The 26,121-nt window shown below is 38.8% G+C and overlaps 1 protein-coding gene across 5 annotated transcripts; it reads right to left on the bottom strand.

Moving 5' to 3' along the window:
* Window positions 1–90: 90 nt before the first annotated feature.
* Window positions 91–25,708, bottom strand: DCP2 (decapping mRNA 2). Of its 5 annotated transcripts, none has more exons than XM_071802563.1 (11): window positions 25,473–25,708; window positions 18,045–18,196; window positions 16,291–16,418; window positions 15,751–15,849; window positions 12,394–12,546; window positions 10,642–10,754; window positions 10,438–10,545; window positions 9,520–9,643; window positions 8,294–8,401; window positions 6,532–6,583; window positions 91–5,845 (listed from the first exon to the last, which is right to left on the bottom strand). In XM_071802563.1, the coding sequence occupies exons 1-11, from the start codon at window positions 25,523–25,525 to the stop codon at window positions 5,679–5,681; spliced, it is 1,257 nt and encodes a 418-aa protein (XP_071658664.1). In that variant the 5' UTR covers window positions 25,526–25,708; the 3' UTR covers window positions 91–5,678. The 5 variants fall into 5 exon arrangements, with proteins under 5 accessions (XP_071658664.1, XP_065716599.2, XP_071658667.1 ...); XM_065860527.2 differs by having other exon boundaries at window positions 91–5,842; window positions 25,473–25,705; XM_071802566.1 differs by lacking the exon at window positions 25,473–25,708 and adding an exon at window positions 25,060–25,158.
* Between the last annotated feature and the right edge of the window lie 413 nt (window positions 25,709–26,121).

The raw sequence follows: 26,121 nt of genomic DNA, 5'->3' as shown, positions 1-26,121 counted from the left end.
TCTACAGTGAAAGAATAATCTCTACCAGCACCACAGGATTTCCATTTCACACTGATCAGCAATACTTATATTCATACTTCAGTACTTAAGTGAGTTTATACATAAAATCATTTAATTTTGCAAAGAAAAATTACAGTATAGGAAAAAAGTCAATTTAATCATAGCCTCTTAAATGGTGTGCTTCAGCTTCTGAATCAATGAATAATAAAATCACAATCATCAGTACAACAGATGTTACAGGCAGTTACAGATTTTATTTACTAAAATAGAAGAGTTGACTGACACAAACTTTCTTCAGGATAACATAATGGAAATGGGAATAAAATCTGTAACTTTACATGGTCTTAACCTTATTACCTGTATGTACTTTCTACTTATTTAGCACCGATATGCTACTTACATACCAGTGAAGAAAACAGATAAAGTTCTTGAGCTTCAAACAAACAGGTGGAAGACATAAACCTTCATGCAAGAGCCATATAGTAAAACACTGGTTCCCTATTTTCTGCAAGGCATGCAATGCTGCACAGAGAAGTGTTATCTTTGGGCACCAATACCCGAGTCAGCCTGAGTCCCAGAACACGTACAGCAATCTAGCATTATGCCAAAATTAATGAACGAAGTCCAACTTCCTTTGTAGTCAGTTTTGCTTTTACATGTCAAAGTGCCTTGCAAACCCAATTAAACTGCTCCTCAGGGCTGAAGTACAGCTTTCACACACTGCAGTGCCAGGCAGACATAGTAAAGTTAAGTTACTTAAGAATCCTGTTCTAGGCATAGGCTTGAGACATATTTGCTGAGAGCTCTTAATCATGCAGTTTTGCATACTTACACTGCATAACAAAAACACATACCAAACCAGTAAGATACAAATAGTTCATCTCCTTAGCTTTGTAATTTTGGTCAAATGTGCTTAAAAAACCTTGCAAAGTGTTTCTCACAGTGGGAAGTGTGTTGTTGCAGGATCCATATTCTTAAAAAGCTGCAAATGCCTTGTTTTAAAATGATTAATGCTCCATGAGCTGTAATCCTTATCTTAAAAGAACTGAACTGTAGCCCATAATGGAGACTAGAAGCTAGATCAACAATATTTAACAATGACAAAATACTTGGTGTTTTTAGTAAATTTCATAGTGGACCTATTCAGGGTTAAATATTTTGTACCCTGTGGAATTTTCTGATTACCTAAAAGTAAGCTCTCTTCTTTTTCCTATGAGTAGTGAAGGATGAATTGAAGACAATTCCAGAAGTATTCTGGAGCTAATAAAAATTTAAATATAAGGGTTTCTGTAAATTTGAATCTATACAAGAAGTTCGTCTATCTTAACCTAACATTTTCAAGTGAAAAGACAAGTTAAAACCCAAGTATTTAATGTACTACTGCTAATCCAGAATACTTCCTCTTCTATGATCTTCAATAAATATGGCCAATGTAATTGCTACATATATTGTCTTCCTTATAAGTTCACAATCTGCTTGAAACAGTGAAATGCACACACAGCACAAGTCCTACTGCATCTATCAGTGCTCATGTACAGGATTAAGAACAGTGCAAATACCAGCACTTAGCCTACCTTCATTCTTGAACTACACTATTGCTATAAATGCATAAGAACAAAAACCTATTATGCAAGAGTAGTGACACTTCTGAGCCTCATTTACTGTAAAAGCACCTTCAGTTAGTTTGTAGAAATCTCCCACATCTTAAATTATTTTGGTTGTTTCAAAAGCTGAAATACCGTAATAACCAAAGGAATCTGAAATTATGAAGTCATGTATAAGCACCAGGTTATTTAACACTTACAGTGCAAGACAATGTCTCTAAATAAACTGATCTTAAATCAACAAGAGAGGCTATTCTACCAGTTCTCAATAGTTTTGACCTTCCCAATACATTTAGAATACAACATCCTAATTTAAAAGATGAAGGGACCTGACTTCACCTTTGGAAAAAAAAAAAAAAAACAGCTCTGTTGCTCAGAATTTATAAAAAGCAGGTCGCTGAGGATTAAACAGCCCACTGACCCAACAGCTGGTCAGCCAGTCCCCCATGGAGCAGCAGTGCCATCTTGCACCACGGGATACTAGAGCTTGGATTCTTAATGTAGACTCTCATTCTTCACAATAGAATGACATGAGTGCTGCTATAAACTACAGATCAACAAAAGCAGCTCTTCTACAATAAGGGAAAGTTGGAAAAAAATAAGTTCTTACCTGAAATGACAATCTGAGAGCAAGCCTGCTAGGAATAGCCAGGCTATAGAGGCCTGCCTTGCTTTTCAAAGGAACTGTTAGGTTTATAACAGGCACAAGTAGATGAAGAAAAAACTCCCTAAGTATTGTTCTCAGTTCACCAAATCAAATCATAGAGCTGTTCCATCACCTTTCCAGGACAGAGGAGGAAGGTTGGAACACAGCACAGAAGCCTGGAACAGAGACTGGGCCCAAACTTTTATTAGAAATTACTTACACAAGTTTGGCCTAAAAAAATTACATTGTGTTAAAAAGATACATTGTGCAATAAATCAGGCTAGGTCTCATCTTCATCCCAGTACCACTGTTCCCAGACTTCCAACTATGTAAGACGCAGGTGCTTTCAAAAGCATGCATGTACATCAAGGAGCTGAAGTCAGTATCATTCCAGCACAGAACATACATCATTCAATTAGGCAGATCACTCTTCAATCCAAACTCAAAGTTTAGAGCATTCTGTGAAGAAAAGATGCTAAAAATCTCACACTAAAGCAGGGATTTATGTAGTACTAGAAAATGCAAACTAGTAAGACATTGCCAGCACCCACACATTTTAGTTTTATTTTGATAAAAGTTAGTTTCTTCCATGAGTTCTTTAATTTCGAGGACATAGAATAACTATTTATAATCTGAATAACCCCTTACAGGCAAGCATTCTGACTTACTTTAGCATTAAGCATAAATTGAGCAATGTTTGTTTTTCAAGTATCTTGACATCAGCTCTTACGTCTGACAAGCAAACAGTTACTCATTGCTCTGTGTCTAGCTCCCATGAAATAAAAACTCATGGAACTAAATTCTGTATGTCACTTGTTATTTCATCACTGTTTTACAGAAGCTAATGTAAACTGTACGTCTAAACTTAGAAACATATTAATTATAAAACAATAGTGAAATGAAACCATAAACAAGAGTAAACAATTCATAATGTTCACAATGCAGGGCATGATGGAACCCGTAAGGTAGAACACATGCCACCACACTTGGTTGTTTAGAAAGCATACTGAGAAAGCAACGCTACTACAAGGAACAGTACCCTTATACAAAGAAGAAAGTTATTGCATATTTATCACATTTATTTGCAACTCACATTAAGGCTAGATTTACTAAAATAATGACATATGTATAAGCCCCACTTTGGGCTGCTTAATGAAGCAACCAATTTATATTACACTGAACCAAACTTCCACTAAGAAGAAGACTGACCCAGTGAATATAGAGGGCAGCCAGCATCTCCTGTTCATAGAACACGCTTGCTCTGTTCTAAAGGCTTCCACTGTCTGTGACATGATTTCCCAAACAGTTGACAGAAGCTCCATGTTCACTGTTTCATCAATATCCCCCTTAATTCACAGAGCACTAGAAGAAATATAAGTTGACTTTTCAGAAAAAATACAGTTATAAAAGATTTCCACAGCCTGGTACTTAATCATGCCTTAGGAGAGTATTGTTAACTCCACAGGCAGTAGCAGCCTCAGGATATGAATACAAACTTCTGCCTCACTATGTGTAAAGGCACTTTTGCTGGGAAATCAACTACTTGCACTAAAGAAGTAACTAAAGATTCATTTTTCACCTGAAGTTGAATAACACAACCTCCTCCAGCATTATGCCACCTCCTCAGTTACTGTCTTTTCACCATTTACTGTTTTGAACTGTTTTGAACAACCTTTGGATTTTTTTTTTTTTTAATTTTTTTAAGAAAATGAGGTGAGACAAAGATAGATTAAGCTATTTCACAATTTGGTCTTGACAGACAAGGCCCTCAGGACTCTTGTCCTCCAGAAGGAGGAAATGCTGCAGTCTGCTTCTCCTTTTGACTGGCACAGAACTCCAGCATTCTATCACCAAGATTGTTACAGCGTTAGAGCCACTAATCACCTGGTGCTGGGCAGGTAATAAATAAAGAGATAGTTCTAAAGCTACTTCTGAGGAAAAGCACTAGGTAAAAGATCAAGTAGGGCAGATGAAGTAGGGTAGTTGAAGGAAGACCAGGATTTTGGTTTTAGATGACATACAAGTTGCATAAAGACTCAGTGTATGAACATACACTGTGATGAGACAAGGGCATAGTTCACTCAACCAGTGAAGTCACCTTTGTTTTGGAGAAAGTCCATTTGTAAATCTGGAACAACATGCTTGCTACCACAAGCTGCTGGGACAAGTGAGTTCAAGTGCATTTCTCTCAACTGCAAAGCACACATTCAAAACCCCTTAACTTGAATCATGAAGGTGAATTAACAGTTAACAGTTTGTCACTTCAAACTCTTACTGGTTTTTTGTTTGTTCCCTCCTCCCCCACAAATCTTTGATATTTTTACTACGAAAGTGTCGTAGCTGAAAATGACTGAGGCTACATCATTTAAATGCTAACTCAAGTGCAATTCAGTACTACTGGATATATACAGAGCATACACTATGCAAGAGATCTGAGGACAACAGCAGAAAATACAACACTGGACACCCTTAGAATAGTTATTGCAATCCTGATTAAGCTGTTTAGTGTCACACAATGACTGTTACCCATGCACCTGCCTTCCTCCTCAGCAAGATCTGCAGAGGCTTATTTACATTCAGTATAAATTCTACACAAGTAACCTTTCACAAAGTTTAAGCTTTTCTTTTTTGAAAGCAGCTGCAACTGGTATAACACAAAACTTGGCAACTTCCTCCTACCCAGCTGGGGACAGTGCATAAGATTTGAAGCTAGACTCTTGGCATGACTAAGTTCTACCCAGTTTGTGTATCCCCACCGAAGACAGGCAGAGTAGGTGCAAGAAGTCAAAATGGTATAGACTTGACTCCAAGTACTGCAGATCACCTGCCAAGAAAAACTATCAGTATGAAGGAGGGAAGATAGGAAGATATTTTGGGCAAGCAACCAGGAAAGGGAAAGGATGACTGGCTGAGGCTAAGTTTGAAATGTGCAACTTGGGTTTCAAAATTTCTAGGGCAGACTGAGGAGTTCTCTGAGAAATCAGTTTCATTGCCACTGCCATAATATTGCAATGTACTACACAATAATGACTAACAAGTCAAATAATTTACACCAGAGCAGTTAAAAGTTCAGCAATCTGGTATACCCCAAGAGTTAAAAAAAAATAAAAGTCAATGACATTCTACAAAACACACAGCAAGTTTAAAAAAAAAAATGCCCTCTAATGCACAGCCAGGAACAAGTGAACTGAACACTGGAAAGGTATTTTTGTGGACAAAGGCTATACTGCATTTAAAGTGCAACATTTGATTATGCCACTTCCATACCACAAAGAGAACAAACCCTTCCAAATCATCAGTCAGTCCCTGCATTGCATTTAAAAACAAACAAATAAAACAAAAAAACTCCTGAGAAAGAGTAAGGCTGGATAAGAAACTCCCTCAATTGCAACAGGCAAGTCTGATTTTTGTTCCTAATAAGCTTTCTGTCAGAGGTCAAAACTTTTCATTATGGCATCATGGTCAAACTTGAAACTCAAGAAAGCTCTTGATGAGAAAGCAAATTTGTAATGGCCATTGCATGCCACAGACTGTCCTTCTACATGGTCTGGCAGTGGGTCTTCACTGGAGCAACACAGATCATACGCTGCATCTGCTTAAAAAGAAAAACGCATGAAACAAATTTTAAATAGATACTTATCAATAAGAAAATCAATAACAATACAAAGCCACACCTCAAATGTACATTCATTAATATTTATGACAAAATCTGTAAGTCTGGTAATAAACAGAAGAAGATAACTCAAACAGCCATATTTAAAAGTCGTCTAATGGCCAGAGCATATCTTAAGTCACAGCAATCTGGGGACACTTTCAACAGCCAGTTTTACACACAGGTGCTGTTTTGCAATTAATTTATTAATAACGAGGAAAAAAATATAGTGCTATCTCCTCAGCAGTAAGTAAAGAACTGTGTGAACTCTACAGAGTACTCTAATAGCAACCGCATATTATTACTAGAGGACAGAAAGCCTTGAACCAACACTTGGTTACCAGCACTGTGTTGACTCAGATGCTATTTTCTTAAACCAGCTTTCAGGTACTTTCTACTCAGCCACCTGCTATAATCTGACAGGTTTAATAATTAAATAGAAGAATTGCAAAACCAACATGAAGCAGACATGTAGTCAACCAAATAAAAAAAATAACTCAGGCTTCTAAAAATACAGCTTTAGAGCATTTGATAGGTTGGCATACAAGGAAAAGCCCTCAGCCATTATTATTTAGGTGCTTTCAGCCTGTAATGTGTGACAATGCATGTAAATATCAGACTGCACTTGCCTGTTTCAAAGTTATCTTGAAGTCTTCTTGGATTAAGCCTTTTTTCACATTTCTGGTTAAGAGAATGACCACATTATACACTTCATAAAGAAATGGCATTCTAGTTCTTGCAGGTAAGGCTTAAGCATCAGCTAAAAGGCATGCTGGCTATACTTGCTTTGACATACCTCCTGATGTTTGAATTATTTTACTTATAACTCAGCATGAATTCTATCATGTTACTTTATCTAGTAATCATGCTTCAACTCCACAAGTCTTTCAGAATCACGCAGCCTTTTAAGAGTCAACAAATCATTTTTAAAATGCAGGTTTATAGGGAAAAATTTTGAGTGTTTTCTGAATGTTTTAAGTGGGCAAGGTCTTGCATAGGGTGGTTTGGAATCAAAGTTGCACATACATAACGCCATTCTTCAATCCTTTTCCCAAAAAGCAAGGAGAAAGTATTTGCAAACACACAGCTACTGACAATTAAATTAACATGCATTAGACACATAAACTTAGAACTCTCCAGGGAAAAAAACTAAGTTTTAGCCCCAGGTATGCTGCTCTAAGTATAGAAATACAGAGAAAAGTATGGTCCTTTGCACTCTGTGAGAATTAAGAGTTCTCTGGCTTCCAAATTATGCTAGAAAATTATCACTAGGTCATAAAATATTTAAACTTCAAAAGACTGACAATATGCAAACAAAACACCACAGAAGTATTTAGCAAAGTCTGTAAAAAGCCTACGAAGTAAATGTGGAGTATTAACAGTTCCACTTGTTTCCACCAAGATCCTACAGATTCCTGTTACAGTTTCTTTTATATAGCTGAATATCTGGGCAATCAATTATTTGACTTTTCATTCTTCTGCTGTTAGACCTGAATATATCCAATTATTTCTTGCTACAGGGAGGATTTTACAGGATGAGAGTTCATGGTTTCTGCACTTTTACATGAAAAACAGAGAAGGTAATAACCTCAAGCCAAAAAGTGAAAAGTCCAGTTAACAGCCAGGAAACAATGATATCTGAAGCCTGGACAAGACAGCTGAGCTGCACAGAGAGCTGGGGCTCGCTGATGTACATGAGTCAAAATAGCAGAATTGGAGAGGGGTAAAGTACAGTGGAGAAAAAAAAAAATCAAGATATTACATTAAAAAATTAGAGATATCTCAGTGAGCCTTCTCCTAGCCAGCAAAACTGTGGGGACAACTAGTTACTGCAAGGAAAGGTAACAAACCAAGAATGTCATACTGAAATTTACAAACTGCTGTAGTCCTGTTATATGATTAAAAAATTATAACTTTTATGCCAGAAAAATAATAAATCTCCATCTCAATAATTTTGCTAGAGATAACAAAATTAATAAGCACATGCATTACCACTCTGCATCTGTTGCATAACAAAACTCCATGTTTACAATACATTAATAAATAAGAAATGTACTACATTGACTTATCAAGACACACTACAGCAGCCTATTACCTGACAGGAACCTGGAAAGCTGCAGGACTGTCTACTGAAACAGCTGGCAAATTTTAAACTGCTGAAAACAAGACTTCCTTCCAAAATGCAAACTTTGTGAAGTTTAGTAGGCTTGTCTATTGATGTATATGCATATGAGGTAAGAAGTGTCATATTTCTACAAATACATAGCAAATATTCCGATGAAATAAACTTTTGATAGATACACACTCTACTTTCTCTCAGTGCAACACTGGCCTGGATATTTGTTAAGCATTACTGGAAGCTGTTAATGAGAGTCACTGTGTGTTTCTTACCAAGGCATGGTTTTGCTTAACTGGTTGACTGTGTACTCCATTTGTTCGCTTCTTTTGGCTGGAACTATCTTGACACTGCTTTTTGCCATTGCTTCTCAAGCTCTGACTCTGCCATTATGTCCAAAATGTAGTAAAGAGAAGAGGTTAGATGACAGCATTGAACATCATTGCTACCTACTAGCTAGAACTTTCCTCCAAATAACTTCAAACCATGTGAATGGTATATTTTATAGACAAACACACTGAAATTAACCACACATGCACCCAAGTTACAAAAAGTCACCAGCTACTAGTGAGTCTCTCTTGCACTGTTACACACTGTATTAGACAAGAAGTTCAGTTCAGTTCACTCCCATACATTGATGAGTATTAGTGAGTGGTATCCAAAATATTTCAAAATGGTACATGAAGAACACCAAAATGATGGGTAGTAACAGCTATCTACACCTGAAACAACACAACTACCACCTGATACTCACCACCACTAATGTCTGGTGAATCTGGGAATCCCCTAGATTTTTTTTTTTTTTAATGTGTTTGTACTTTTGTGTGCTATGGTGATAAAATTCAATATTTCTGTTCCAGAGAAGAACCTTTTTGAACAAAGACATCTGTTTTAAATAGTTGTCCTGGATTCAGCAGGGACAGAGTTAATTTTCTTCACAGTAGCTGGCATGGGGCTATGCCTTAGATTTGTGCTGGAAATAGTGTCAATAACACCAGGATGTTTTAGTTATTGCTGAGCAGGGCTTACACAGAGTCAACGCCATTTCTGCTCCTCACACAACCCCACCAGTGAGTAGGCTGGGAGGAGACACAGCCAGAACAGTTGACCCCAACTGACCAAAGGGATATTCTGTACCATGTGACATCATGCTCAGTATATAAAGTTGTGGGAAGAAGGAGGAAGGGGGGGACATTCCAAGTGATGGTGTTTGTCTTCCTAAGTAATTGTTACATGTGATGGAGCCTGGCCTTCCTGGAGATGGCTGAACACCCACCCGCCCGTGGGAAGTGATGAATGAATCCCTTATTTTGCTTCGCTTGCGTGAACAGCTTTTGCTTTACCTATTAAACTATCTTTATCTCAAACCATGAGTTTTCTCACTGTTACCCTTCCAGTTCTCTCCTCCATCCCACCAGCAGCTGCCTGGGGTTTGGTTGCCAGGTGGGGTTAAACCACAACAATAGTCCAGATGCATATCTTTGCCTAAAAAACTACCTACCTTTATTTTCAACATTTCAGACATCTCAGGATTATTATATGGCTTCTGTGGCTGTTTTGGCTTCACCCACTGTTCTCCTGAAAAGCCATCTGTAAACACCTGCTGACTACAGCGAATTTTGGATCTAGTACGGGAAAATAAACAGTTCACAATAGAACTTCAAGCCTATTCATAGCAGAAGAGAAATATCAAAGAATTTTCTGCTTTTTGAGAACAACACGGAAGACAAGCTTAAGTAACCTAGTGTGGAAATTTTAATAATGCTCACTGCATTCACACAGCATTGTTTTGCCTGCTAGTAGAAAACTTGTGTTCTGCATAAACAGCAGGCTAAGTCCATGTTAGCACTGGTCCAATTGTTGTTAGTGTTGATGCTAACCTGACTCAAATTACTGGATCATAGCCTTTTCTTTGGGACTACAGGTTTTAAAGTTTGCTCTTATTGCTTTTGGCTCAGCTGAATCAAAAGCCAGCAGCACTTGTTTCCCTGCTGAATCCCAGATGTTTTATCTATCTAGCTAATTCTGCCAGTATTTTACAGTCCTACTTTATATAGAGTCCCATTTTTCCTCTGAGTAAGTGCCAAAAGCATTGAACTTGAAGCACTGAAACTTGTTTACTTGTTTTGGCTTCTGCTGTTTGGGTTGCCATAGTCAGGACTCAAGAATTTATCTCATTTCTCACACATGTGAGAATTTACCAAAAAAAAAAAAAACCCAAACAACATACATATCATGACATTAATTAACTTCTCATCCTACTTACAGTCCTGTAAGATATGCCTGCCATTTATTTATTTTATTTATCCATTCTGTTACTGGAACACAAATACTTGGACAAAGAGAAAGGAGAGGCAGTCTTGTATGACCAGAGTTTTATACAAAGGATGCAATGGGGTTAAACTGACCTGGTTCTTACCTAGCTTTTTCCAAGTTGGGTTTAGAGGGTGTGCTCCCTGTAGATGAAAATCCATTGTCGCTATCTGAGGAATCTCCATTCCTTCGTGAAATCCATTCCCTCAATGGCCTGTGTGCAAGCAGGATCTACTTACTAAAACAAATCTAAAGAAATTGAACTCTTCTGAAAGGCACTGGCCTAGCCTTTGCCTCACCTCAAACATACCTGATAAAGGGAATTGCCATAAAAAATTTGTTAGGTGCCAAACCCAGCTTGGACTTTGGAGTCATATCATTTCTGTGGCATGGTAATTTGTCAATGGAAAACCACTCAATGTTCTAGAAAAACAAGAAATGGAATCAAAATACGCTCTACTGTAGCCTTACAGAATGTTACAAATGTGTATCAAATGCAATTATTTCCCTTAATGAAAAATTACAATGGAAGACTTTAACGAACAACAGGGTTTTCCACAAAGGTTAATTAACAATGGGATCATTCTTCTGACTGCATCTACAGAGTAACAGATGGTACAGTACATATTCATTGCAAGATATGGCACCTAAAATATTATATGTTCCAGCAACTAAATTCTGAACAAGTGTTTCAAAATACATCCAACCCATGGCACACTGAATGCTATAAATAAAGGTAGAATCTTTAAATAACTTTCAAAGGCACTACTATTCTTGCGATTTTTCTTAAAATGTCATCAAAACTAGACCACCAATACTAGTTCAAAAATTATCCAAAAGAAATGCATTTAGTTTGCAGAGTAAGTTTCAGTTTTTGTTATAAAAGAAAAAAACATAGGTAAAGGCTAGGATTTGTGTTATAATTTATACATTATCACTTCAACTATTAAAACGGTATACTTTGCAGAATGGGGGATGAAATGCGGAATTTGCAACATACACAGTGCAGAAGATCCCACATCAGCTTTTCTATTGCAGAATCTAACCCCAAAACCCCAGGTCCAGATAAGATGCATATTATGGAAGGAAGTTACAAACAGAACAGGTTTTCAATACAGCTCTACAGGAAATACAAAAATGGCATGCTCATTTGTATTAGGTCAGATGAAGACAGTGCTTCATCGAGACAAAAATCTGTCATGGTAAGTGAAATCTGCCTGGATATGATGAAGTTCTGTTATACAAAGTGGGTATTTACGGTATATTTTAAAAAACCTCAAAGTTCATCCTCTTCTACTTGGTACTTTGAAAAACGAGTCTCTAATGCAATCCTGTCTAGTCAACTACAAGTACCTTTTCCTATTTATAAAACCCAATGCCTTATTCAGTGGCACCATCTACATGAAAATATGGGGACAGCTGTTCTAAACTGAATTGCAATACAAGAAAGATATTAAAACTTCAAAGATTATGGGTATCAGAAACAAGGTTTCCAACAAGCCTACTACCTCAGTCATAGTTTCTCCCTTTCACAATACTTTTTAAAAGCCTGATGGCATACAAACCATCCAAAACAGTTCCCATTTAGCGTCCCCTTCCCAACCTTCTCCTCAAAACATGCTGTTCTTTAAGTCTGGATGGCATTAGCCATGAAAAACAGAACACAATCCTTGTTTTCTCCTTCTGATATGTAGGCTTTTGTATATCACCAATTAATAACTACATCTTCAGAAGATCATATAGGTAAACATGCATCTATAACTAGGAATAATGGAAAATTATTAACACATATACCACCTAAGAGAACAGGAGAATTATAGTTTGACAGCATGTACTAATATTGTTTTCATTATCAATGGAGACATCAGACAGATGGTCAAGAATCAGTCTTTGCTGCAATGCTGCAAGAAGTTGACAAGACCCTACAGTGAAGAGAGGCCATTTGTAAATAGTATTTGAGGCATTCATCATGCTTGCTAGTTTCATTATTTTACAGACTATTAGCTTTAAAAATCAACCTCCATAGCAAGGTTAGTACAGATTGAAATAAAATAACACATACCCGAATTTCCCTTCTGGTTTTGGGGTTGAATTTTGTGTTCTTAGGAACTCCTGGAATGATGTACAGCCGTGCTAATTGATCATTAATTCGCAGCTCAATGTATTCTTCTTTGCAGATATAATCTTTAATGTCAAAGCCAGTTTCTTCAAACACCTGAGAAGCACACAGATAAAAATCAGTACAGGTATTCAGATTTATCCCTTCTGAAACTATCAGAACAAGGGAAGAAATGACTTTTTTTCAGATCTATCCAGGAAAACAGGCCACTGCTGGGAAAAACAAGCCTTTACCCATAAATGTAAGTTCAATAATAGGCAAAGTATTATGATCTTATGTGCTTTACATTTCTCTAAGACAGACAGACCTGTAATAAAAGTTGAAACAACTCTATTACACCTTCATGTAGCAATTTGTTAATAGGGATGGAGAGACTCTGGCTGCTCCTACATGCTGCTGGGTGCATGGAAATCTTATTCACAGCAAAAACTATTACTTGGGGAGTAAAGACATCTGTAAATTCCAGCAAATTTTATTTGCACATCTATTTTTCTTCTCTCTCAACTATCCTTTTACCCCCAATACACACAGCCATTTTTACATTCATAACAAAATCCAGCAATATGCTAGCAAAACTTCTACTACAAAGTTCAAGGGCACATTCACACTGACAAACTTAAAACTGCATTATCAGCTACTCTAAAGAAAAAATAGTATTATACCTGCTGGAGATTACTAGAAAGACGACGATATTTGAAAAGAACGGGTTTTTTTGCATATTTTATGGTCTATGTCTGCACTGAAGGATCATAGTTCACAGAATGGTTTGGGTTGCAAGGGACTGTCAAAGATCATCTAGTCCACTCCCCTGACATGGACAGGGACACATTGCACTAGATCAGGCTACTCAATGCCCTACTTCAAAATATTTGCTTCTGACACTACTCTCAAGTATACAAGGTTTGTAACATAAGAAGATTCATGTCAAACACACCTAAAGGCTTAAATCACATCATGTCTCCAAGCTTGCTAAGTAAATACTCTTTTTTAGAAATTTCCTAGTTCTCAAAAATCTCCTGACTGCATCTCTGGGGAGCCTGTTCCAGTACTCTACCACCCTCTGGGTCAAGAACCTCTTCCTAATACCCAATCTAAACTCAACCTTCTCAAATACCAGCTCCTGCATGTATGTAATGAAAAATAGAACCAAATAATTGTATATAAAATAATAGCAAGAAATACTCAAAATACCTTATGCAAAATACCAGTGAATTCATTGGTATCATCAAAGTGGTTGTAAATTTTTGAAAATGCAAAGGAAATTAAGCACAAACATGAAAAAGGTGTTTAATACAAAGCAAATAACTGATCAGTCAATCTTCAAATCAGAATGTACAACCCCTCTTAAATCCTCCCATCTAACTACATTAAGAACAACAGACCTTAGGGAAAAAAAATAAACAAAAAAAAAGGAAAATAAACAAACAAAACACAAACCAAAAACCACACACACCAAGAAAAACCACACAAAATCCCACAAAAAATGACCACACACTGTCTCAAAAGAAGATAATACTTCTCCTCCATAGTTACTGCTAATATGAATGTTTGCCCTTCTTAAATGATCTTTCCAAATTATTTAAGTGAATTTATTGTAGAAACTCCTTTTACCGAAAGAATCATCCATTTAGTATGGTTTTGTTTTCATCAGCTTCTGAAACACTACTGCACTGTGTAGGCATTGCACAGTGAAGATTTGTTCAATTATACCTTATACAGATGCAGTTTATGGTTTTAGATCTGCGCTGACTCCAGTAAAAGCAGTTAAAAGATTTATGCACAGATATTAGAGACATGTCAATTCCTGGCCACATGCAAGCCATGAAGAACCTGCTAGTTTATGCACAACTACAATCTACCTTTATGGAAAAAGATCATAGCACCAGTGTTGTTCACTATTATAATCTAAATCAATTCTCCAATTAAAAAAAAAAAAAGTAAAAAAGTAAAAATATTTTCCCCAGTACAATTGTGCTGACTTTAATGCTTTTGCTAGCCTAAATTGAAGCAAAAAGGAAGGCATACTTCACGTCATCCCTTCCTGAAGCAGTTACGCCTAATTTGTCCTGTCCCTTTGTGCTGTGGTCAATATATTTTTATGGTCTTCTCTCCCTTCAGTTCAGTCTTTTACACCAGCCCTAAAAGAATCTGACTTGTAAAAGTTTCACTTAGCAAACTATTTATGTGGGACAGGGAAAGAGATATGCATTGAATAATCAAGTTACCCTTATTAAGTCTCTGCTCATCTTTCCCCAGCCCTTGAGTACTGCAGTGACAGCCCACTGCATTTGTAGATCAGGTGTTTTACTCTTTGGTAAGCCATCCAATACTACATAAATAATGCTCTACACTCACAGATCAGTAACTGCTAACACGAAAGTGTATTTCATCTGTGCCCATCGCATAATAATGCAATGTTAAGATCTAACATCCATATTAAATTTATGAGTGATATGGAAAGCACCACCAGGGAATCAGAAATATGGAATTTTTCATTCATGTCTCTTTGACAGATATATTTAAAAGAAAAAGTCCATTATTTCTAAGATACTGATTCAGTCCAGCCATGAAGAAAACGAATGCATCTTGCTACTTTCCCTCATCTTTATTCTTTCTCTCAAAAATTCTGGATGTATTATGTTACATGAACATTCAGTAGTATATTTTTACAGGCTATTCTTAATATGCATCTTCACTGTATACTTAGGTATCCAGTACCAATAAATCCCACAGATTATTTTACTTTTTAGATTTTATTTCCCATATACGTTGATCCTTGTTCCTGCACCACTGAACAATATAAAAGTTCTTCACAACTTTTACATAATCTTCTACAATCTCCAACTCAACTCTTTAGTCTTTTTACATTGCCCAGTCTACAGATGCTAAATCCCATTCTTCTACCTTTTTACAGTTCTGTTGATACTTGAAATAAATATTCCACAAGCCACAAAGTACTAATATTTCCCAAGCACCGAAAGGAATACTTAAAAGTAAATCGGTAATTCAGTAGAGAACTTTAAAAACAGTACTCACTTAACTTAGCAAGCTAGTGCAAAACAATTACAAACATCAAAGAGTGATTTTTAAATTACCTAACCGCACCCTTGATTACCACTCTGGAATTCAGAAAATAACTAGAAGCTACAGTAGAAGACTCCTGCAAGAAGTGACTATTTATTTACTTGATTTCAACAAAGATAACCTAAGTAAAATGTCTTTTCATTAAACGCATATAACCTGCTCTCAGTGAAATTTCATTTATTTAGCTTAAATTTAAGGGAATCAAATATAACTTACCTCTCTAGCAGCACAGTCATGAGGAGCCTCTTCTTTGTTTACTTTCCCTTTTGGAAATCCCCAACCAGACTTTGCTAAATAGCCCTGAACCAAAAGAACCTGCAAAATACACAAGAATGCAACTGTTAAACACCCACTATTCTAACCAATGTCTTTTAAATGTCTTCCTTTCACTGTTCCCTGCTTCTCCAAAATGATCGTTTATCCTGGAGGAAAGAACCCATTATGCTTTCTGTATTCTAAAAAGAACTGCAAAATTTTTTACAGAATCATGCAACTCAGAATAAAAATAACAAACCTGAGCAGGAAAGGAAGCAGAAATGTCTTTACTGTTTCCTATATTATATTTTTGTACAAACTCAGTGTCAAGTAATTTTCAGGTCTTTGTGAATCTGAAGCACCGCTTTTTGGTTTGTTTTGTTTTTTGTTTGTTTTGTTTGTTTTTCCTCACCAGATGAAAAATATAAACAACAAAAAGATTACTTCTGCCAGCATATGCCATCCTTCCCCCTAGCCTTTCACAACTATTTCCATACTTACATTTTCAAGTGTCTCATCAAGAATTATTGCACCATAGGTTGGCACTCCCATTTTGTATTCTTTCCATTCCTCTAGAACCTTCTGTACATCTTCACCTTGAGGCAGTAAAAAAGGGCAGTGACTGAAGAGTACAGCATCTTGTTAAGGAAAATAAACATAAGCATCCAGTTTCAAATCACATGCAGGCACAGAAAATTCAATGTTTACAATAACCACACTCCCTCTTCTAAGCGCTTTCAGGATACATTCTGTTGGAAGTAAAAAATATTATGAATAATCTGTTACCAAACACAAAAGGTCAAAATTAATCAAGTAAATTGGTAGTTCTAAAAAAAAAAAAAAAAAAAAAAGGGAAAAAAAAAGAAAAAAAGACAGAACATAGCTGTTTGTTTGAAAGAAGGTCTCAGCTGATTTTGAAAAATCCACACAACAGTTATTTTGAATATGTATTATCTTAATCACATTTTTTTTCATTTTGAAGTGACAGACTGAAATACCAGTCTCCTCCTTGAAGTAAGTGGAAATAACTTTTTCCCACAACAATTTGTTAGACTGCAGTACAGAACCTGTATTTAAGTATTTAGTATGCAAAACCCCCTATTTTAATGGCATCAAGTTACAGAAATCTAGGTTCTAGTAAAACTCACAATGCAAAGAAAACATGAACAATTTATGTAACTCTAAAACCTTGAAAACAAATCCAGAAGTCCTTAATAAAAGTGTTAATATATTACATTCAAAATTATACTACCAATAAAAGACATTCCATAGCAGAGTACTTAAAAATATGACACTGCAGCAGAACTAATACTTCTGGCAAACATGAGGTGGAGAGGGACAAATGTAATGAACAAATAACATTTATTAGATTGTATTTTTTCTGCATTGCCTACAATTAGTGGAATAATTCTGTTTGTCTGAAGATACATTTATAATTAAAAACATACCTAAAAGAAACAAAAAAATAACTGTATAACTGTATAATATCAAGCAAGAGTAATTTGTCATATTTTTACCGTTTGATGTTGAAATAAAAGCTGTAGTGTTTCAAAGTAAATCTGTTATCAAACTAACAGAGAAGTATGTTGTGCAGTGAAACCATAGATAATATTATTATGAAAGTTAGAAGCAATATTCCAATCCCACATCAAGAACATATGATAAGAAGTCAAAACTAAAATGGCTTGCTGGATAATAGTCATGAGCTTTTCCTCCAACGAGGACTAGATTGTGTACATTCCAGCAGCCCTTGTAAGCAATGTAAAAAAGCAGCCAACCATATGGATTCAGTAAAAATGCATCTCTCTCCTACCAACAGAACCGTTCCTTGGAGCAACTGACAGTGCTTCCAACAAATACATACCACTGTCCATGGGGGAAACATATAGCACCTCCAGCTACATTAACATTTATGTTACTTTTACTTGGAAAGGTATTAACATAAGGAAAGAAAAGCTCCAACAGCTCACCTTTGTAAACCACCTAGTCTGCCAAAGTGCAAGCATTAGCAAAAATCCTCAATGATCAGAAATTACCTGTTTTCCACAGTTCTTTAGCAGTCTGAGAAACATCTCTTTTGTAGATGCTACAGAATTATGAAAGCAATTAACAGATAAAATCACATACCTAATGATACTTCTAATCACTAACACATGAACTGATATTTTGCTGCTGCAAGTATGAAATTTTATTAACAACATTGTTTGCTCTTCATTCACTGAGACTGAAAACAATCACAGTATTAAAAAGGATATCAGCTTTAGCGAAGTCTCTTATCCCACACTGAGGTAATCCTGGTGTGTTTTGCATGTAGAAATCCAAGTAAAACCAATGGGCAAGTTCAATCTGAAAACACACTCTGATTGCATTGTCTCTTTCTTCACTCGGAATGTGTAAAATAAATCGGCTGTCAGGGAAGATTGAAGAGTAAGATTAGCCAAATATACCAGGTTGGACAAATCTAAGAACAAAAATGCATTGCAACAGTAGAATTTCTGAACCACTAGCACAGAGCAACAGACCACTGGTCTTTCAGGTGGTCTGGACAGCAAAAGGTTTTCACATCAAAGTAAAATACAATTTTTAAAGTCAAGAAAGGGAATAGATCATGATGTTCTTTCATAAAAGCCAATTAAAACAAACTAAGTAAAATAACTGTTGTGAAAACAGGAACGGTGAGGACATCCTACATAAATAGCTATATTACAAGAAAGCATGTATTTTTACATGCTCAGTAAAGAACATCTGTAAACTCTGATAACAGAAGTCAACGCTTTTTTTTCTGGACACAAGTTAACAAGGCTATGTATTCTCACTTAAAACTACAGCAACCTACTAATTTAAGCAGGTTTTAAAATTCTATATGATCCTATTAACTTTCTCAATCTGAAATAGAACATGGACAATTGGTTTATTTTTCAAGTCTACTTTATGCTTTAGCTCAGCTACTGGCACACATATAGAGAGCCCCAGAGAAGTGTAAGCAGGACTGCGTAACAGCTTATTGTACTCAAGCAGAAGCAGCTTTACTTATTTATTTGTTAGATCCAGAACAGAATTTTTCTTCTTAGCAATTTAAGGTCATCCACTCCATTGAGCTTAAATCGTTGGACAAAGATCTTTTACATTCAAGTCTTGAGCATGACTGGGAAAATTCCAAAAGCGCGTAATATCATTGTCAGAAACAGAAATACATAAGACATCTTTAGTTGAATTTTGACAAGTATAAATTGTTCAAAGGTGTCAAAAATGGCTGCCCCTTTCAGCCACTGTGGCCAAGGACTGCCTCATGCCTAGGCAGTGTGGCCAGCCCCATGCCCTGGGGTCCTGCCCAAGCTGAGGGACGCAGCTGCCACTCTCCCTTCGGCTGCCACAGACAGGTGCTGCCTTCAACAGCACCTATATACCGGATTCACAATACACAAGCACAAACTGCAAACTCCTCTTCTTCAGCTGGCAGAAGCAGAAGGTGGTGAGTGCAAGCACACACTTGACACCCTTCAGGTTCACAAGCACACATGTGTCTCGGTTTAGCCCCAGCCCTAAAACCACATGCTGCTCACTCACCCCACCCCAGTGGGATAGGGAGGAGAATTACGAAACAAAACGCAAAACTCAGTGTGATGGGACAGGAACAGTTTAATAGAACCACCAAAAAATGCAAAAATAAGCCCAAACAAATAAACAATAACAATATACAAAGCATGGAGTACACAGCAAAATCTCTCATCATGTGGTAAATCCAGTATTGCCATTTGCCTTTTCCAAGCAAACAACTCCTCTGAAGCAGCAACTGTAGATTCCTGACTGCAGCTGGCACTGAAACCTCCCTGATGTCCCAGACAGCAGCTCACACGCAAAGTACAATAGCACTGAACCACACAGCCAAGGGAGAACAGAGAGTATCCTGGACTGTCCCACCCTCCAGCAGTCAGAAAGAAAGAGACTGCCCCCCTGGCCAGCCCCCCTTTTTGTAACTGACCATGACCTTATATAACACTGTTTCCCACAGCATTCTCCTGGAGAAGCTGCAGCTCATGGCCTGGATGGGTGTACTCTGCGATGGATAAAGAACTGGCTGGATGGCTGGGCCCAAAGAGTTGTGGTGAATGGAGTAAAATCCAGAGTGGTGTTCCCCAGGGCTCAGTATTGGGGCCAGTTCTGTTTAATCTCTTTATCAATGATCTGGATGAGGGGATTGAGTGCACCCTCAGTAAGTTTGCAGATGACACCAAATTGGGTCTGAGTGTTGATCTGCTGGAGGGTAAGAAGGCTCCACAGAGGGATGTGGACTGGTTGGATGGTTGGGCTGAGGCAAACTGCATGAGGTTCAACAAGGCCAAGTGCCGGGTCCTGCACTTGGGTCACAACAACCCCAGGCAGCGCTACAGGCCTGGGGAAGAGTGACTGGAAAGCTGCCTGGAGGAAAAGGACCTGGGGGTGTTGATTGACAGTGGTTGAATATGTCAGGCCAGCAGAGGAAGAGAGAACATGAAGCAGCAGCACAAACCCCAAGGTCAGAGAAAAAGGAGGGAGAAAAGGTGTTCCATGGCAGAGCAGATATCCACAGTGCGGTCTGTAGAAGATCCCATGCTGGAGCAGATGGATATTTCCTGAAGGAACGTCAGCCCACAGGACTGAACCCATGCTGGAGCAGGGGCAAAGCATGAAGAGGAAGGAACAGAAGCAACAAAGTGTTACGGAGTGACCACAACCACCATTCCCCATCCCCATGTGCTGCTCAGGGGAAACGAAGTAGAGGAGTCATGAAAGAAGGGGTGAAGTTGAACCTGGGGAAAACAGGGATGTAGGAAAGCTGTTGTTTAATTTTTCCTGTCTTTGTTTCTCTATCCAAATCTGTTTTATTTGGCAACAAACTAAATTATTTTTCCATAAATCACATCTGTTTGCCCATGATCTTAATTGGTAAGCAACCTTCCTCTCTCATCCTGAGCCACAAGATTTTCCATTCTATTTTCTCCCACACCACACTGAAGAGGGGCAATGAGTGGCTGAGTGGGCATCTGGCTGCTGGCCAAGGTTAACCCACCACAGTCCTGAAGGCAAAAGATGGGGTAACAGTACTTGCTTATAGTAGAAAGAGAGCACCAAGAAGCTCAAAAACCTACATTAAAACTCAGTACCTCCACTTATTTATGCAGTTAAAAACAACTCAGTAGCACAACACAGCATGACAAAAAAAAAATGTAGATATATGTGATTTATTTAGCAGAAGGGATCAGAGCGGTCCTACTACTGAAGCTTAAACACACAATAACTTACCAGAACTAGAAGAAATTGCATATTGGCATTGCGTGATTCTAAAACAGCCTAGAAACTCAACAAATGTTTGAAGACATTACATAGCTGGCTTTAGCTTTCAACTTGTTTTCACACGCTGCCAAAAAATATTTTGCTCTCTGAATAAGAATGAAGGTGTAACATTTTACTCTCTGAATACAAATTCTAAGTGTAGAAGTCTCTTAATTTAGTTTACTAGCAGGGAAAAAGTGTGAGAGCTTGGAAGGGAAAAAAAAAAAAAGTTGAATGAAAGTGCATTAGACTAGTATTTTTAACCTTATTGTCATGCTTAAGAGAATGGTTGTGCAATGAATGCATTTAACAATAACCACCACTGCCATTATCACTTCTGCTCAATTCTCACACAGAACTGTATCACTGAATATAAAAGCCTACTTGTTATTTTATACTCTTGGGAAAAGTTGTGGTTTGTTTTTTGGGGGGGTTTTTTAAAGGTTTTTTTAAGAGCTAGTTTACACTGATTCGCTAGTACAGGTTTCAGTGCTGTATAATTTCAGTATTAGATTCTGTGACATCAGCTATGAACATTTGAGTCTGAACATACCCATTACAGCAGGTAACTTTATATGTTGATGTCCACAGGACAAAGCCCAGGTCCTGAAAGCATTTCACCCAATGTACTTGATTTAATAACGCCAACATGCAAGAAAATTTTTACTAACAAGCATTAAAAATTCTACATTTAAGTTTAGGTATAGCCTATATGAAACTATTACATATTCCACTTCTCACAGCATGGGAAGACACTAAGATTCATATATGAGAACATACGCAAGTACACACTGCACCTGCAGAGTTGGTTAGTTTTGGATTTTTTTTATCTCCCACAGAAGAAAGAGATATATAAAGTTTCCTATATGCAATTACAAACTTAACCGGATAGTGAAAGCTACAGTTGCTACTAAATAGCCAAACTTCACCCTCAGCAAAAATAGATGATCATACAAGTAGCACAAGCGAAACTTTGTAAAAGCACTAGCCCATTTAGTAACAAGACATCACCAACCCAATTTAAGAACATAATGAAGACGCTCCTAAAAGTTATCTTGTCTCAAAACTGAGTTGCTTTCACTGACTAAAGATAGTAAAAATTTGGAGTCATAGCCAAATTAACTATACAATTGAACAGCATTTGTCAAGGTTGAAATTGATTACTACAGCAAGAAATCCAGCCATCCTGTGCAGCAACTAAAAACTTGGAAGCTTTAACTCACAATTGCAAAACCAAAATAATTTATGTGGTAAAAGTAACACAGCAGTAGGTTTTGGTGGGGTTTTTTGTTTGTTTTTGGTTTTTGTTGTTGTTGTGGTTTTTTTGTTTGGTTGGTTTTGTGTTTGGGTTTTGGAGGGTATTTTATGTGGCTGGGGTTTTTGTTTGTTTGTTTTGCTTTTTGTTGTTGTTTTGCTAGGTTTTGTTGTAGGTTTTTTGTTGTCGGAGGTATGTGTTTTTTGTTTGTTTGGGTTTGTGGGTTTTTTTAGCCTATCTGGCTCGACGCAAACAAACCAACAACAAAACACCACCACATACACCCCTAAAGACATACCTTTATATGCCTTTGGAGCTAGCAACAGCCATGAGAATAACCTGCAGGCACTAAAACAGCTGTAGCTGTCCCAAGCAGTGGAATTATTATTTAGAGTAATTAGCTGAATTAGTTGGAACAGCTGCAAGTGATCTGAGGACCTAAACACAAGCCTCTCCAAGTAGCCTCTGTATGGAACCTCCCTGAGCCTCTGCCTACACAGAAACCCCTGTGAGGAATCTAAAGAAAGTGGTTCAGCTGAAAGTAAAATCCAAACACATTTTAATTCAGCAATTCATTATGTTGATGGAATTAGCACCAGCTCACAGTGGTCTTTCTGTCATAAGGAAATGTATCAATTATGTAAAATGGCATATACCATGAGAAGCGATGGTGATTGCATCTCCTGCATACATAAACTCTCAACTAGGAGAGAATCCAGGCCTTGTGCTTCAGGACAAAGGAAAATATTCCTGTCCAAAGACAAAGTGTGGAAGCATGACAGATACTCTAATGCCCTCAATATATAAATAAAATCAATAGTTCTGTTCAATGGACAACTAAGATTTAACTTTGCTTTTTGGTTTTCAAATACATACACACATAAAAAAAACAAATCCACACCTCAAATCACTTAGCAATCTTTACTTGAAAATAGATTTGTTTATTGTTTAGCTTAGGAAGAGTAATGTGAACGTTTGCTATCTCATAAAAATTCACCAATAGTTACTTAGATTTGCAGCTCACACTGCTACAGTTCACTTTAAAAGATACAGATTTAAAAGATTCCTTTGGGTCCTATAACTTTCCAAATCTGTTATACTGAAATTATAATTATTTTAGTACTGCAGTTTTAGTTGCTGGCAGAATTTTAACAAATAATTAAATAGAAAACTAAAGCATAGGTTGTGCTAGAAAGTATTCAAATCCTCTGAATAAGTGAGCACAAAAAAATGCTTGGCAATTTCTACCAGAATTTCCACTATATCATATCTAGATTGAAGAACATGAGAAGCGACAGATTTATAGCCAACCACCTGAAGCACAGCACCATTTATTTAATACTTTGTCTACTCTCTCGAGGCAAGACCTATCAGGCCCTGTCACTCCTCCAGTGCACACCAGATTCCTTCCTCTCCCACAAGAAAATCTGAGCTCTCTGCTCCTTTCAGCTGTCTGTCCACATCCAAGCAACGCAGCATATTTGAAGCAGGGCTGATCTGTTAGCTCTCATGAAAGTTAACAAAGTGAATTAGAATAAGGTGAAGTGCAAGACAGATGGTAACTACAAGCCTCTGAACAACCACTGTAAGGCTTTTATGTTGTTAAAACCACATGACTACATTCATTCAATTATAAGACAAAACACAATTTCAAAAGTAGAAAACAACAGGACCTCAGATGAACACAGTAGGACAGTGGGACTGAGCCTGTAACACCATAAGATCCAATTACTTGTGCCCTTTCATCAGCCACCCCACAGGAACAACGCTAATAGGCTATTTCAGTTTTATAAACATTGTGACTGCCCTCTAGATTTTCTGAAGAAGTCTTAAATCATGCTTCATACGTAAGCAGGCATCTAAACAAGTTCCATCCGTCTGTAGGGAGCCCAAAGGAGATACAATAGAAACACAAATACGCTTCAGAGGCCAGACTTAGAGAACTGAACATTTACTTGTGCATTTCAAACTCTGACTCTTGCATTAGATGCATAACAAAAGGCTGCTGAGCTGAGCAGTTCTAGCTTCCTGTGGTATTCTCATTTCAAAGCATTTTCACTCATTTGAAAACACTAATTCCAGTAAGTGGACTACCTTTCATCTCTTGTAACCTTTCCCTCCTATATATAAATACTTCAGAAGCGGTCCTTTCGAGGTGGTAAGACTGAAGGGTTGTTTCATGTATAACATCACATCCAGTTTGTAGCATCAAATTATGGGATGACAGATAAATTTAAAAGTTCAAATGGCTACACTACACATGACCAGGGGATGGGATCGTGCAAGGAAAAAGCACCTTCTCCCTCCCCAAAGAAAACAGAATCCACGTTTTACAAAAATTTAAATGTGTAGTCTTTGGGACAAGAAAAGCAAACCATTCACTCTGAAAGGACCAACAAGTAGAAGAGGACAGCTTCCCACTGAAGGGTATTTCTTTGGCTCTTCTTTTTCTGTCTCACTGCAACAGCCTCTTCCACCAGAGTTAAATCGGCAGAAGATACTTCCTCCTACCCCTGCTAAGTGAAACCTAACTTTCAAACGGCAAGTATCACATCAGTTCATCACTGCACACGTCATACCGACCATATGCTTCTAAATGCTCTTTCACCCGCGCAAACACCGCCGACACAGTTTTGCCTCCCTCGGCCAACCAGCATGAGCTGCTGAAGCCCGTAAGAAAAACCCAAAATGCACGTTCCGACCTTGCTCCCACGCGCAGCCTCTTCCCCTCCGCCGATTCAGCTCTACGTCAGGTCGTGCCGTTGGGCGGCCTTCCCGCCCCGCCAGCGCAGCTGCCGTCGGGAGGCGGCGCCTTCGGCCACGAAGCCGTGAGGGGGGCGGGTGCAGCCGCGCACAGGCACAGGGGTAGCCGCACCGAGCCCCTTCCTTCCGCTCCCCGGCCGCGGCGGGACTACCGGCACCGCCCCTTCCCCCGGGCCGCCCCGCTCCCCCCCTGGAGTCCCGCCAGCCCACGGAGCGATTTCAGCAGCCCCGAGCAACCCAGGCCACGCTGGCCCAGCGGCCCGATCGCGCTGGGCGGGGGGACGGCCTCCACTCCGCCCCCGCAGCAGACAGCCCGCGGAGCCACGGGACGGGGCCTCCGCCGCTCCGCTACCTGCACAGGTCGTCCAAGACGCTGCTGGGGATCTCGGCCCGTTTGGTCTCCATGGGGAAACGCGGCTCATCCCGACGCGGCGAAGCCCGAACCACGGTACAGCGGCGGGGGCGGGGCTCCTTGGTGCCCGCCCGGTGGCGAACAGGGCGGGGAGGCTGGGGAGTGGCAGCTGTCTCCCCCAATCGCTTCGCTCGAGTGGCTCCAGGGTCCTCCCGCCTGGCGGCGTGGCCTGTCGCGGTGCCCCAGTCAGCTGGCGAGCTACTGAGGGAACGGGACCCACAGGTGATCACGGGAGGCGGCCAATGGCCGTTGCTACCGGACTGGAGCGTCATCGGAGCGGCGGGGCGCGTCACAGGACGTTACGGCAGCCGTAGCGCCGCCATGTCGGCTACTCGGTGGCGGCTGGGTAGTGCGGGACCGAGCAGGCAGCGGCCTCCAGCGGCTGCAGGCAGGGGAGGCGTCCCGCGCCGCGGCTTTTCGTACTCGCCCTTCAGCTCCCCGCGGCCCGATAAACGGCTTTCCTCTCAGCGAGCGTGTGAGGTAGTCGGCTTCCTCTAGATCGGGCGTTGCTTCACCCTCCTCGTCCACACGTCACATTCACCTTTGGCGGGAGGCGAGGGGGAAATTCACCCGCTGTGGAGAGAAATAC

Source organism: Patagioenas fasciata, chromosome Z (assembly GCF_037038585.1).
Source record: "Patagioenas fasciata isolate bPatFas1 chromosome Z, bPatFas1.hap1, whole genome shotgun sequence".
Taxonomy (NCBI): Eukaryota; Metazoa; Chordata; class Aves; order Columbiformes; family Columbidae; genus Patagioenas; species Patagioenas fasciata.
This window is presented reverse-complemented; position numbering and strand designations above follow the sequence as displayed.